Source organism: Dermacentor albipictus, chromosome 7, assembly GCF_038994185.2.
Source record: "Dermacentor albipictus isolate Rhodes 1998 colony chromosome 7, USDA_Dalb.pri_finalv2, whole genome shotgun sequence".
Lineage (NCBI taxonomy): Eukaryota > Metazoa > Arthropoda > Arachnida > Ixodida > Ixodidae > Dermacentor > Dermacentor albipictus.
This window is the reverse complement of record NC_091827.1, coordinates 76,690,009-76,705,025: the sequence shown is the minus strand read 5'-3', so window position 1 is coordinate 76,705,025 and position 15,017 is coordinate 76,690,009. Positions and strand designations below refer to the sequence as shown.

The window sequence follows — 15,017 nt, the reverse complement described above, 5'->3', positions numbered from 1 at the left end:
TGCAAAGTACTTGAAGCTTTTCATTCCTTCCTTGTTAATTTTAATAATGTTAATGTTAATACTTGGTAATGTGATGTGGCTGAGAATTTCGAGGATCTGGTCTTGTACCGAACGATGAACGCACTTCGCGCTGGCTGCTCTGCCATCCAATTTCTTTCTGACAATATCGTCATATTTGCCAAACAAGTTCTAGAGCTCAACGAAGTTTCCCTTGTTTTCACTTGTGGCACTTTCATCGTGGCCGCTCTGAGCGGTTTCTTGAATGACAATGATTGGCAAAACATCTGCGACTCTTGCTGTATAGAGGCGATTTTCTTCCACCTCCCTGAACTACGCGTCACTGAGATGTGTTGCAACTAACTTGCCCTGTCCTCCCGACTTCATCTGCGTGTAGGAAACCCACGATGTCTGGAAATACTTATGCGCGAGTGAGTTTTTGTGCTATCTGAAACCAGCATGTTTTTCTTTTTTTAAGTTAATCTATCCACCATTGACAAATGCAGGTTTCTCATTAGCCCCAGTAGGAAACACTCTGCAAGATTCTGAACAAGGCCGCCGTATGGGAGCCGAAACGTCTTAGTTAATTTTCTTTTAATGCTTTTGGTCAGCGTCCGTTTTACCCTTGACTGTTCTACAAGGGTAACAGAAAGCTGCGTCAGCCTGCGCGCTGTACTCCAACCAAGGAAATAGGCGGTACCAGTCCGGATGGAAGCTTCTGCTCAGTTTGCCGTACTTCTTAGATGGAAATGGGTCCAGTATTGACTGTGCGGGTGACTCTGTACTGAATTCCAAAATGTCCAACTGGCCTGCATGGTCGACATGCACATCCTAGGTGGCGAATTCGGTCACGGAATAAGGTTCATCCCTCGCTGCACACGATGCGGAAAGCTCGTCGCACTCACTGTCCATTTGCACCAACGAGTACGGACAGGCGTCGTCAGACGTGATGCTGTTCAGTCTCTTCAAGTGGAATCAAAACGGAGCGCTGAGGGTTTTGTTGTTCATGAAGCGTCTGCGAATCTCCCATGGCTGAAGCAGAAAGCTAGGTGTGGACGCATTGTTGCTTGCCCCGCTCGCTTGCGTTCGAACAAAAGTCGGCAGTGGACCTTTTCTGCGACATCCTAAGGCAACCCAAAGCTCCTGCGGCGTCGACCACACGTTGGAGCCTCTTCCGGTGGCGAGATGGGCTGGCATTTCCTAACGCGACCCGAACACTGCTGGCGAACGAGCAAACGAACTGGCTGAAGTGGTTGGTGCCACTGCTGCAGTGAACAACAAGACTAGAAGGGGTCAGTGCAACGGCAGCGCCGCAATGCGAATTGTGCGCCCAGGGGCGATCGTAGTTGCGTCGCTGTCGTCGCTCACTGCTGAAGCTCCTCTTACATCTCAATACGAAGAAGAGCGTTTTTGAGAAGTTACAAATAGGCAAGCCACCGCACTTATCACCCGCCTATCCAGGAGTGAAAGTATGGTTCGCGGCGTGAAAAGCATAAATGACCAAGGTATTAAAGCTAAATTAGAAGAAAAAAAGACAAAACGCAGTAGTACCGTATGTACACAAGTTCGGGCATGGGCTTAAGAACGTTGCTTCAAGGTACAGCATTGATGTTCGTTTTTCTGCGAAACATAAGATAAGGCGCATATGCCCCTTAGTTGATAATTTGCTGAAGGATAAGCAAGTGAAGGAAAAATGCACTGTCAAACATGTGATTAGGTACGTCACTTGTGCTGAGCAGGTTGTGTATGTCATTCCATTATCTTGTGGTAGAGAGTACTTAGGACAAGCGAAGCGATGTGTGAATGTTCGACTTAGGGAGCCTGAGCTATCTCTTCACGGGGTTGCGCCACTTCATCTCCCGGAGCATTGCAACTCGTGCGATTGTCACCCCGAAAAAAAAAATAGTGTCATTTTTAAACACGTGAGCCAATTGACAAGGGAAATCGCGGAGGCTTACAATATAAAGATAAGGGAAAAAGCATGTATCAGCGAGCTGTCTATCGCTCTTCATGACAAGGAATTGCGTTGTGTATGTAAATTTTGATTATGCAAGGTTTGGGTACAGGCTCGCTGGTATTCCGTTGTTTTAAACGTCACTTACAGCGCTTATACATAGACAAGGGACCAAAAGAATGACGAAGACAAGCGCTGTCTTATTATGCGTCAGTTTGTCACACAGAAATGTTGACACGGGAAGGCAACGAAACGCTATTACTATTACTATATATTACTATATATATATATTACTATTACGCTATTACTATTACTATACTAAATACCATGCAAATATGTCAAGCGTACAACTTACGCAGGGCGTGCAAAGTAAGAACCGCATTAATTAAAGCACACCGCAGGGTCTAGGCGACGCCACACAAGCGTCGGCACGTCAAATCAACAATTCAGTGCCCGCCGCGGTAGCTTTCCGGCAATGTCACATTTCGAGGTCGCGGATATGATCCCGACCACAGCAGCCGCATTTCGACGGGGCCGGAATAAAAAAAAAACATGATTCGATTATAGTTTAATACTTCTGTCACGATGCAATGTGCCACGTGAGGCTATGACAATAGTCAACCCTGTCAGAAGTTATAAAATTAGGCGCACAACAATGCCTCAACTCAAACATCTCCTCCTCTGTATGTTCCCTGTACTACACAGACATACAGAAGGGGTGCACGCAAGGTAACGTTTAACGTCAGCCCAGCGCTCTCGCGTTGGACTGGCCGTTGAATCAACGGAACACTCTCCGTCAACATCACCGCTAATTATCATCAATCAAAGCAAACAGCACAGAAAGCTTCGCGTAGATCAATTCCCACAGTGCGTGCGATCTGCATAATTTTTCCTTCATTCCTACTACCGGATGTACTCGTCGATGGGCTTGGTGGATTCCTGACCCAAACGCCGCTTCGAGCCGCAACTCGGCCAAGTGCGTCGGCATTCGGCGCGCGTGTCATTAGAGTGCTTTAGTTGAGCGCGTTTACGCTCCGCTAAGCAGTTAAGCGGAGCGGAAGCGCGAATGCGCATGCGCCGTCTGCTTAGCCGTAAGCGGGATAGCGGAGCGAGGAACACGGTGCGCTTAGAAGCTGCCTGAGCGGAGCGTGCCGCGCAGCACTTTGGCTAGCGTTGGCGTCAGAATGGATCGGATTGGATGCAGAAAGCAAGCGCGCTGGCTAACACGTGGCGTTCCCCAAGACGGCGCTTTATTTTCCATTGGATAAAATGGACCGGTAACGCATTACAAGCGCACGTTTAGATACTTCATGGCGAAATAAGTTACATATATACATATATACGTTTTACTGCATGAGAGTGATCATAAAGTGTTTTTATTTTCTTTCATTGCCCTGAATTTAGCCAGGGGGCGCTGCAACTACCAAAGGTCCGCTCCGGTACGCTAAACGTATAACTAATCGCCCACCGCTCCGCTGTGGCTTAGCGGGGCAGCTCGCAGCGGAGCGTACCATAGAGACGCTCAACTAAAACCATCTATTAACGACAGGCGGAGCGGATGGCTGACTAAGTGGTGGCTAGGGTGGTTGCTTGAGCTAGTTGGTAATTCATGATCAACTAGCTCAATTCAATGGTGGCGTCCTGCAAGGGTTGGCGGCTTACCGGGTCTTCTTGAGAGTAGGCAGCCTTGTCCCGATGGTTTTCTGTGAGAAAAGCTGCGGCTTAGAAGGGTCATGACCTCTCAACTCGTTTGACCCCGCTTGCGATTTTGTGGCGTATAGGCTACTACATCCGAGGCGCGAACTTGCCGGTTCTCGCCTGCAGACCAAACAACGAAGAAATGTAGCCCGCTTTTAAATCTACTTAGAACTGTTGGAACCATTTTTATCTCACTGCGGCAGTTCGCGCTGTATTTCAAGCGCCTATTCTATCACAAGCGCGAGGGAAATTGCTTCTGATCAGAAATTTTCTCTAATAACTTGTTATGCTTAAGCAAGGCCGTCCTTTGTAAGCGGCGCTGCTCTTATACGTCTGCCTCCAATTTATAAGACATAACAATTGACATTTTATTTCATACCGCCGGATCAGTTTCTCGGTGCCCTTGGGGAGGCCGGCCACGGGGGGATGGGGGGGGAGGCAAGAGGAAGCTTTTGGGGGGCGGCCGCCCCCCCCCCCTGTGCCTCCCCCTGGCGCCGCCCCTGGAGGGGGCAATGATGATGTGTCTTGACCTACGTCCCCGCGGCTAATGTGCAGGTACGGCTCGTTCGTCAACGCGCTCGCACGTGCTACCGCCTGGCAGCACAGATCCCACAAGGCGAAGTTTACGAAGCCGCACGAGAGCTGTTGCCGGCGCTCAGCTGGCAATGTGACACTCGGTGCCATAAATTCAGCCAGCGCCATCGAGGCGTCCGCGATTCTCTACCAGAAGGCCAGGTGGAGCCACGGTACGGGCTCCCATTTGCTTTCCTAGGATCTCTAGATAGCGGTGCCGTCGTCCAGGGTGGTTACAGCTACAGCTACTATATCTAAAGCTGAGGCATGAGCAGTAAACTGCCTGTATGCGCTCGCTCGGAGAGCGAACGCATTGAGGCATTCTATCTAAGATTTGAAGTGCTTCACGCATGCGCTACAGTGGCTTTTGCGAAGTAGCGCAATAGAGCCAACGCTTGGTGTGCGCCACCTTTCCCTTACCTTTTGCTCCCTTTCCAACAATCGTACGGGCATCAAGAATTGTTCGCCGGAAGGTCCGTGCCATTTCCTGCACCATTGTCCTTGATTACGAGGCCAGTGAGAGCTAGTGGTTGTTAAGAGCGCAAGTGGCGGTGTCTAACACGACCTTGGTTGGTGGAAAGCGCAGAGGTGAGTTCGGCTATATTAAGAAAGGACAGATAGAGAGGAGGAGTTGTCAAGTTGCTCCAAAATTCATATGAGGCTTCTCGGAAAGTGCCATCACGGCTATTCACCTTGTTTTCTTCGCCAAGATCACACCATTATATTTTCTGCAGTTTCCGCTTCCATGATTTCCGCCTCCACTAAAGCGCGTCATGTTGTAAGTTATCCTGCGTCCTTTGTTGAGTGAGGTATTATTTAATATGGCTCTATAACAAAATTGCGCTAAGTTCTTGCGCAGTGCTCATGATGCCGCACGAACAAAGGCGCACTATATTCTTATCCATCAATAACAGGAGTGCAGAGGGACGTCGTCTGCCAGCATTCTTTACTGCACCTCTCACGCACTGGGCTGTCTGTCGAGCCTTTGACTCCGGAGCTTCAGCAGGTCATGCGGACTCAATCTGCCGAGGTCTTGCGCCGCTTTCGGACTCAATCTGCCGAGGTCTTGCGCCGCTTTCTTACGCTACGGTCACGGATTGGCCGGCGCCACAGTCATTTCCCTGTGCTCAACCTGCATTGGCAGTCCATTCCTTTCTGTCGGCCATGAACATGGTCCCTTTCACCGCCGCCAAGATGGCTAAGGGTCGCCTGACCAAAGGTCGGTCTGCTTCGCTTGTGGCATCTCTGCACATTACCCGCCACCGTTGCTCATGCCCTCCGTCTACCTGTGACAAGATGGGCCCGCTTGTGTTCCCACACGGCATCTAGCCGTAATACTTTCTCGTCCATCACCAACCGTAGTTCGCCGTCTCCGCGACGGCGCTCGCTGCCACTCATGCGTCACAGGCCTCCCAGAGAAAATGGAAGCTGACTGCTGCAGTTACGAAGGCAAGAACTGCAGGCGAGTCGAACTGTCCGATGCCTCCATATTTTTGGCCCGCACAATATTGTCGACGTCAGTGTTGGAGGAATCAGCGCTAGCACTTGTTGACGCAGGGGCCGCCATTTCTGTAATCTGTAAAAAAAAAGGTATGTTACCAGATAAAAAAAAATTTACTTCGCCATTTTCAGGACTAGCATTCGGCACTGCCCGCTTGCAGTACGTTTTGCCTTCAGCTATGTGGACGGTGCGTCTTTTCATCCAAGATGTACTTTAGTGATCGAGTGTTTAGCGTTACCCTCAGGTTTCCACGACATTATCTTCGGGTTGGACTTCCTCTCGCGTCATTGTGTCATCGTAGACTGCTCGTTGGGAAGTGGTGCTTACACCGCTGTGTGGATCTCTTTCAGTGGACTCACTTCCCGACGTACACAAATTTGTTGCTGCGGCCACTGAGATAACTCCAAAGACATGGACGCTTGTGGCGCTGGACAAGCAGGACGGTTCTGTCCTGTTTGTGCCGTCATACTTACCAGCCACCGCGCCAGACGACTATCATTCGCCATACTCGGCGTTAAATCTGGCTCCGCAACGCTGTTTGTTTCCAACGCGCACGCGTCCCCTCTAATTAATGGAGAATGTTCGGGCCATGTCCAAATAATTGACTTTCTACGCTCCCTGGATTTTCCTGATGACAACAGATTTTTCTGATGCGTCAGCAGACTTTTTCGGCATTATCATGAAGAAGATGAAGCCAATTTTCGCAGAAACGCCTAGGTCAATTTGTATAATGCACCCCATTGGAGGGACTCCAATCCACACTGCGTAAAGCGCAATCGGTACCAGTCCAGTACCAGTGGTCGCTCAATGTGTGGTTCGGAATTTACGCCGTTGCTATAATCGGTCCGATCTTAGATCACACACTGACTGCGGAGAGCGCTACGTGAAGGAGTGGTGGATGAGCTTCTCAGCGAAGACCCGCTGTCACGTCTTCCACTTCTGTGGTGTAAACAAAATGAAGCACCAGCGCACAGCAGCAGCCGAACAGGAAACTAGTTGAATGCGTCTTTTCATACGCGATAGATTGGAAGGCACGGTCCTGTAAATTCGTTCGCTAGGTCACCTGACCTCTCTCCACTCCATTTTTTTTCTTTGGGATTATCTGAAACATCGTGCTTAGGTGATCGAGACGGATGTCATATTAGTTAAAGGCAAGGATAACGGATGTCTGCCGTAGGTTTCGAGCGTCGGTCATCAAGAAAGCCACTGAAGATGTGATAAAGTGGACTCAGTACTGCGTAGCTGCAGAAGGAGGCCTATTCGAACTCGTCCTCTAGGCAGCAGCTGGTGTTCAACGGGGCTTATTAGTTCATAGAGAGTAAGGGCAGACGGAAATGTTATGTTTCTTTATCTTCTATGCGAAGCATATTAACGTAGGTTTCGGGCCTTCGCGCGACGCCCGGCGGTGGCCACCATTGACCCTGAAGTGGGGTCACATGACATGACGTCACGTGATGACGTCACACAGGCTCCAGATGGGGCCTCATATCGCGCCGTCGGTCGCCTCCCGGCGGTGGCCACCATTGACCCTGAAGTGAGATCACATGATGTGACGTCACGTGATGACGTCACACCGGCTGCAGATGGGGCCTCATATCGCGCCGTCGGACGTCGACCGGCGGAGACCTCCACGCTTCGGTTCGCGCCGTCGCGCGCGACGCGGCGGCGGCGCCACCATCGCTGCATCACGTGATATGTGACGTCACGCCAGGGATGAAGCGGCGCGCGCCCGCCGTCGCGTCAGTCTCTGTGCCCGTAACCGCGCCAGCGTCTTTGCGCCGGGCGTGTATGCGGTCAAGATGCCTCCAAACGCTAAGAATACGCTAAGGTTAAGCCCAGTGGATGCGAAGCATCCACTGGGCTTAACTTTGAACACCCTCCAATTTTTTTTATGCTGGTATCCCGATTGCCAATTCGGCTCATTTAGAAGTGGTATATTTTCTTTCTTGAACGAATCGATTTTGCCTTTTCACTACACGTGGGTCACTTCTGGGTCTGTTTGTATCGTTTTATTTTTTCCCACAAACCTGTTTTTGCAGAATGTATACAATTTCATGAATTTGTCTTTGGTCCGAAGCAAGTTTCTGGCGCGAAATATAGCTGCGCGCAAGCTCTGTCGATGGGGTGCTAGTGGAGCCGGGATTTCGAAACATTTCAAGCTTATTCCATTGCTGCTCGCGTTTCGTGCTTGGTCAGAGCGGCGCTTCGGCTGCATTATCAAGAGGCTTTTGTTATCAATGTACTTAGTCGGCCTTGAGAGACGGATAATAGGTGTGCCATAGAAATAAGAGGAAAGAATAGCTGCGAAACACGAAACCTGTTGTTAATGTTTCTTCCCTACCATATTCAAGGTGATGCGCTGTCTCTACGGGTTCGCGACGGGCAATGCAGTTGCTTTCAATCAGCTCATTTGAGGGCGCTGCTTTATGATACCGGATGAGTCACGTGATATTTTTCATATTTCTTGGGGGTTTCTTTACCAGTCGGAAGAAATTAGTATGCAATTAGTGCATGGCTCAAAACATCACCGTTAGTAGTAATTTTGGGGGCCTACAAATACCGCATTGACACTTTGAAAATTAGGACAGCACTTCAACTGTTAGTCAATTAAATTCAATTACCTAATTAAATTTCAGTAACGACATAATTAGCGTTGGCTACTCCACTGTACTGGAAACAATAGGCCCTAGGTTTTCTTAGACTAGCGCAAATACTCTTTTTTAAAATCTTAGTGCATGATGGTTCGGGAGCACTATAATTCACTCAGTAGGCGAAATGAGGCCCAGCCGGATTCACTCGAAATCAGAATCAACAGCAGTCGTGCGCAGCAGCACTTATACTCGGACTCACAGAAAAAAAACGAGACTGAGAGAGAGAAAGAGAGAGACTGCAGTTTCGCCGGAGGAAAGGCGAAACAGTATTCGTAGTAGCCAAGTATGCGACAATTAAAGGAATGATATACACTCTAAGAACAGTTTACACCCTTTGGCTTGCCCCTTCTGCCACACAAAAATAATCGTTATCTGCCTTGATGCGTTTCCTTTCTTTATCGCTGCAAGCCCGGAACTTTCCAGTAACGAACGGCACGCGCGTTATCAGCATAGAACAGTTTACACCCTTTGGAGTGCCTCTTCTGATGCGCTTCTGATGCGTTGCGCTGCTCCTGCCGAGGAGCAGCGCAACGCGCCAGGTCAATGCATAAATTCGGGTGAGCGATATCGGCGGTGTTTTTTTTTTATGCGTTAATGTTAGCCCTGTCAAAGTGGAAAGAAGTGTCTGTGTAAAGTGCACGAGATGGGTATAGTGTATAGTGCGTCGCTCCTCGAACGAAGACTTGAGTCGAGTGGTAAACGCGGTTTAAGTCGGAGATGCGGGACGTCAAAACGGTGCGATGTACTGCGAACGCATTTTTCTCGATTTTACCGCTAATCGTCCCTGAATTGTTTTTTTTTTGCTTAGTTTCGGTATAAAGTGTTGCGAGCGTTCTTTTTGTTGTTGTTGTTTTCCAAACGCAAAACGTCGTCCCCATTATATCTACCTGACCTTAGAAACGGGCCTTCCTGCAGTCTAAACGTTGCAGCACAGGGGTGCCCAGCATAGACCTGCAATGCACTTTTGCGAGGGCATGTAAATGGTTATACATATATATAAGAAACCCAACGCACTGTTTGCTCCGCAGGCGACGGCGACGAAGCATCGCTTCCGGGCCTGGCGCACATGTCGCCGCTGCAGCTGTTCTTCGTGTCCGGCTGCTACATCTACTGCAAGCGACAAACGGATCACATCCCCTGCAACGCCGCGCTTCGATGGAGCGCCGACTTCCGCAAGGCGTTCCAGTGCCTGCCGGGCAGTCCCATGCTGGCCAACGAGACCTGCCCCGTGTTGAGCTCCTCGGGAAGCCGACAGGACGCGCGTTCTACGCAGCGCGCGTGAAGCTGTTCTATGCGGGCATCTGCGCAGGCACTGTCGGACACCTCAGCTCTGCGACTGTGCTGTTAATCGATTCGCCTCGGCTTACTATATATCTCGTGTGCCAACTAGCGATTACGCAAGCTTGCGCTATAGCTTCGCTATAGTGCTGCGATCTTTCAATTGTCCGATGTTCTTGTTTTATTGTTATCTCTGTGCCCCCCCCCCCACTTTGTGACTCTTGAACTCTAGTCTCCGTTTGTTTACCTTAGCAGTTTTCTTTCTTTTCTTTCAATTTGGTCCTTGTCCTTTTCTTACGCTGCGAGTATTGACTGTCGTAAGGAAGACACCGGATGAACATGAACGAGCTTCTTTTTTTAACACTTTGGTGCCATCTCGAGGCTGCACCGTTTATTTTCCCTGAATGTTTAATTGACTTTCATTTGCACAGTTTGGTTTTGTCGTCTGATGAGACTATCCGTCTTCCAAGCTGCAAATTGTAAATCGACAATAATGACTGCTTCTCATTTCTTAGCTTTTGTTCGTTACGCTCGCCGTTTCTACCTGTTAACATGCCAGCCCATGAGACATCTTAGAGCTGAGTTCTGGGGTCCTGTGTTTATCAAATCTGCTGGCACAGAAGGCATAGACACTGACTGATTAATTTGTTGATTGGTTGATTAACTGATTGATTGTTTAATCATTTGTGCAATCATGCTCAACGGTTTTTTTTGTCTTCTTTCTGTTGTGTTGTCATCACCGCTTTGAAGCATATCATTTATTGTTTTACTTTGGGCTTGCAGTAATTCACTTCGCGGAAAGAGCAAAGTTTTCTAAATTTATGTTTCCTTTACTGCTATAGCCAGGCCTGCCCTGTTGTTTCACAACGGTGCATTTACGTTGTTCACCTTTTCAGGCTCCTTAGCTTATTCGAAAGCCTTACGGATACTTGCTACTCCTATGTACAATTTCTTTTTGCTTCGAGCCACATCTGTCCGAGGTCACTTATAACCGTGCGCTCATAGGATAGATTCTGGAAGCAAACATATCGCGCCGAGAATGCAGTACTTCAATTTCCCCCTAATTAAAAGCAAACAGCTCTTTCGACTACTCGAATAGAAGACGCTTTGTTAACAATTTGCATAATGAAACATTTTCAAATGTGGAAACATCCGGGAAGTGTTCATTTAGTCGTAAGGGCAGGTATTAGGAATAAAAATTAAAAAGAATATACGCATTTCATTCAAGCGGTATCATTTCCTTTGCATTGAAAAAAAAAGTTATCCCACGCACTCAAGACGCTATGTTGCCGCTCAAACATCAAGTGCTAAACGACCGTTCCCGTAACATGAAAGCCATCCTCGGACTCGAGCTCACTCAAGCCTTTGACAACATTTCCCATGCAGCTATCCTTGACCAGGTCTCCCACCTCCACCTGGGAGAGCGAGCCTACAATTACATTCGGGACTTTCTCTGCAATCGCACGGCCACCCTCTCGGCCGGGGATTTACGATCAGAACAGCTTCCCCTTGGCAGCAAAGGCACTCCGCAAGGTTAAGTTATCTTTCCCATGCTCTTTAACTTAGTCACGATTGGTCTTGCCCAGCAACTACAACGAGTCGACAATACCAACCATACCATCTACGCCGACGGCATCACCATCTGGGCGTACCGAGGCATTGATGGTCAAGTGGAGTCAGCCCTCCAAACGGCGATTGACACGGTTGAAGCCTATCCCCAAGGAACCGGACTGCGTTGTTCGCCGGCTAAATCGGAGCTTCTTCTCTACAAGCCCATTTAGCGGGGTCGCACTCCCAAACACCAATCTGATCACCGACCCTGTGACGCCATCCCCCTACACCTTCAAGATGGCAGCCCTATCCCGCACGACCCTAGTATCCGGCTCCTCGGTCTCACCATCTCTAACAACGGCTCCAACGCCTTGGCTCTGAACAAGATATGTGCCCAATCTCAAAACACCCTACACCGTCTTAAATGTATCTCTAACCGACGAGGTCTACTCAAAGAAGAAAGCCTTCTCCGCCTCATGCAGTGCTTTGTCATATCTCACATTAGCTACGTTGCTGCGTACCTCAACTTGTACCGGGCTGAGCAAAACAAGCTCGACACCCTCATACGAGGGGTCTACAAGCAAGCACTTGACCTCCCGCATTTCACCAGCACTGAACTCTTCAACCAACTGGGAGTTCACAACACCCTTGCCGAACTCATTGAAGCCCAACAACGCCCCCAGATTGAACGGCCCACCCTTGCTGAAAGAGGACGCTTTATGCTATCCACGCTTGGCTTAACTGACCATCAGCAACAGGGCCCCAAACAATCGATTCCGACTGACATCCGTAGTTGGATCTGCACCCCATCCCTAGAAACATGCACCCTGAAGTGCCAAGCTTGGGCCAGAGCTATCATAAAAGACCTTGCTCACGTACCTGGCGTCACATTTGTTGATGCAGCCCAATATTCCCACGGCACACGATTTGTGGCTGTCGCTAGACGCAACGAAGTCCTACACCACGCCTCCGGCCTCATTACCTACCCTGCCGAGACGGCTGAAGTAGTGGCCATCGCCCTGGCCACTCTAGATCCCACCTGTCACACCATTGTGTGTGACTCTCGCTCAGCCGTCAGTAACCTCAGCAAAGGCCGTTATTCTGCCCAAGATCTTCGCATCCTCTGCCAGGCACCCCACTTCAAAGACAACATGATCTCCCTTACATGGATGCCGGCCCATGCGGGCCCTGTCCACTCATACCTCCCCAATCTCAACGAGGTCACCCACTCCATTGCGCGAAGCCTAGTCGACCGCGCCGGAGTCACTGGAGACCAGTTGGGCACCAGGGACATTCTGACCACTCATAACGATGTCGTTAAGGCCTTTTACTTCAGTCGCCGATTCTTCCCTCCACCTCAACCCAAGTTCAGCCGGGCGCAGGCTACCACCCTGCATCTCCTAAAACACGTACCCTTCACCCGCCCGCCTCCACCTTATATTCCCAGACGTTTACACTACCCCCACGTGCCGATGCTGTGGCATTCACCCAGCTACGCTTCCGCATATGCTGCGGGAGTGCCCATCACAGTACACACACGTTAATGCCACAACCCTCTCGTCGAGGTTGCATGAGACTCTGCAGAGATCCGCCCCCGACGACCAAACCTGGGCGACCCAGCACGCCCGTGAGGCAGCGACGAGGCAAGCCCTCGACGTCGCCTCATGGGAGGCTTAGACCCGGCCATCATAAAGTGCTGGTTCTACAGTAAATGTTACCCGCCGTGGATGCACAGTGGCTATGGTGTTGGGCTGCTGAGCACGATGTCGTGGGATCGAATCCCGGCCACGGTGGCCGCATTTCGATGGGGCCGAAATGCGAAAACACCCGTGTACTTAGATTTCGGTGCACGTTAAAGATCCCCAGGTGGTCGAAATTTCCGGAGTCCACCACTACGGCGTGCCTCGTAATCAGAAAGTGGTTTTGGCACGCAAAACCCCATAATTTAATTTAATTACAATAAAAGTTTCATCCCCCCCACGCACATTTAGAATGAAGATTCAACGTACGTGCCGTGAAAAATTGATGCTATGCGAAGCATATTGTACTTCTTTTGGGGATTGCGCGAAAATAGCTCACCTTGTCCTTAAAGACCGACTCGCCTTACATTTCTGCTCTATGGATATTGTGGAGCCTTGGTCGGACGCTTCGGCTGCGACTGTGCTGCTCATCGAATCGCCATGGCTCCTTATCTCTTGGGCCAACGAGCGGAGGCGAACATAAGTCCGCCGTCGCCTGGCCGCTGTCCCATAACTGTGACGACTAACGCAAAGCGACAGCACGATGTCGACCACAGGACGGCGATCCACGGCAGCGACGTTCATGGCATGATGACGAAACCTACCGTCAGGCAGTATATATATATATATATATATATATATATATATATATATATATATATATATATATATATATATATATATATATATATATATGTGTGTGTGTGTGTGTGTGTGTGTGTGTGTGTGTGTGTTACACTATGTGTCCCAGGATACCTTGCATAAATGGGCGTCTGAGCAAAACCGCCTGCCTGCCGCCCCTTCACCCAGGTCAGGTGCAAGTACCCTACCTGACCCCCCCCTCCCCCCCCCACCGACCACCCCTTGAAAAAGATTCCTCGATATACTCCACTGGCGGGAGGCCACTGCATGAAAAGCCGTCGTCCTATTCGTACTATAGGAGCTCGTCGCCCTCTATACTAGTCGATAAAGGGGAGAGGATAGCCGCGTTTGAGTTACCGAGAATGGAACCAGCTAGGTATTGTTCACTGTCCTCTTGAGCAACTCAGAGTCTAATTTACTCTGAGCTTAGATAATTAGCAATAATAAATTAGGCAGCTTTCGGAGTATTAGGTTAAGCGCAATATCTTTAATGTCGAAGTGGTAGAGCCTATTGAAAAATGTCCAAATAACTTCTTTTTCCGAGATCGCAGCTGCTAAGTTTTGAGACATTAGTGCCCTCAAACATGCAACGAACGAATGATCGATGCCAACTATAGGCCTGTCCTTTGTTAAATTCCCTGCCTTTCCTTTTTTAGCTCTCAAGGTCACTGCACCCTCTCCACACGCTTGAGCAACCGGCCTTATTGTGGGTTTCAAAAGCACGAGAAAGTCGGCGCTCCACGATAAACGTGCCCAATTTTATTTTAAGTATATAATACTGACCTCTACATAGTGAGGTAAAATGCCAAGCGTGTACTGTACAATCACATCAAACAATACAGCGCACTAAGGCAGAGTCCACAGCACCGACACCCGATAAGTTGTCCGAAGAAGACCAGCAAGTAGTTCCAATGCTTCGGTCCCTGATAGATATATACCCTTCATGTACTTTTCAGTAAGTTGCATACTCTGTCAGCGCGAAGCGCAGTGCAAGTACTGGACGCTCTTAATCTACTGCTTGCAACTCTCGAGTAAGCCCCATAGCTCGCCCACAATGTTCTATTCGAGCAACGACCACTGGCCCTTTGGTCGTCCCAGATGCGATCAACGCAGATCACCTTTGGAACTCCACTTTGGGGTCACGGTGCTTCACTGCACACAGTGATTACTTTCTTCCTCTTTTCTTCTTTCTATTCCCCCTTTCCCTCAACCGCAGTGTGGGGTAGCAAACCGGACGATCGTCTTGTTGATCTTCCTGCCTTTCCTCTCTTTGCTATCTCTCTCTCTCTCTCTTATACTGCCTATCTGACCGTCTGTATGTTCGTCCTTTTGTTACGATTCTGCGCGGCAGCGAAATGGTTCTTGCGAATAATTCTGGAACATGAAATCTTGCTATTTAAGTTAAACACACCGATACAGGCCTGTGCAGTGAA

At 49.3% G+C, this 15,017-nt stretch overlaps 1 protein-coding gene across 3 annotated transcripts in view; it reads left to right on the top strand.

Annotated features, from left to right (window-relative positions):
• LOC135899082 (neprilysin-1-like) overlaps nucleotides 1-10,836 on the top strand; it is a 72,926-nt gene extending 62,090 nt beyond the window's left edge. For 2 of the 3 annotated variants that reach the window (XM_065428343.1, XM_065428341.1), the window contains 2 exons: nucleotides 4,205-4,395; nucleotides 9,403-9,777. In XM_065428343.1, coding sequence (XP_065284415.1) covers nucleotides 4,205-4,395; nucleotides 9,403-9,656 — 445 coding nt within the window. In that variant the 3' untranslated portion in view covers nucleotides 9,657-9,777. Of the gene's footprint in view, nucleotides 1-4,204; nucleotides 4,396-9,402 lie in introns of all 3 variants that reach the window. The other variant, XM_065428342.2, reaches the window with a different exon arrangement.
• The last annotated feature ends 4,181 nt before the right edge of the window (nucleotides 10,837-15,017 follow it).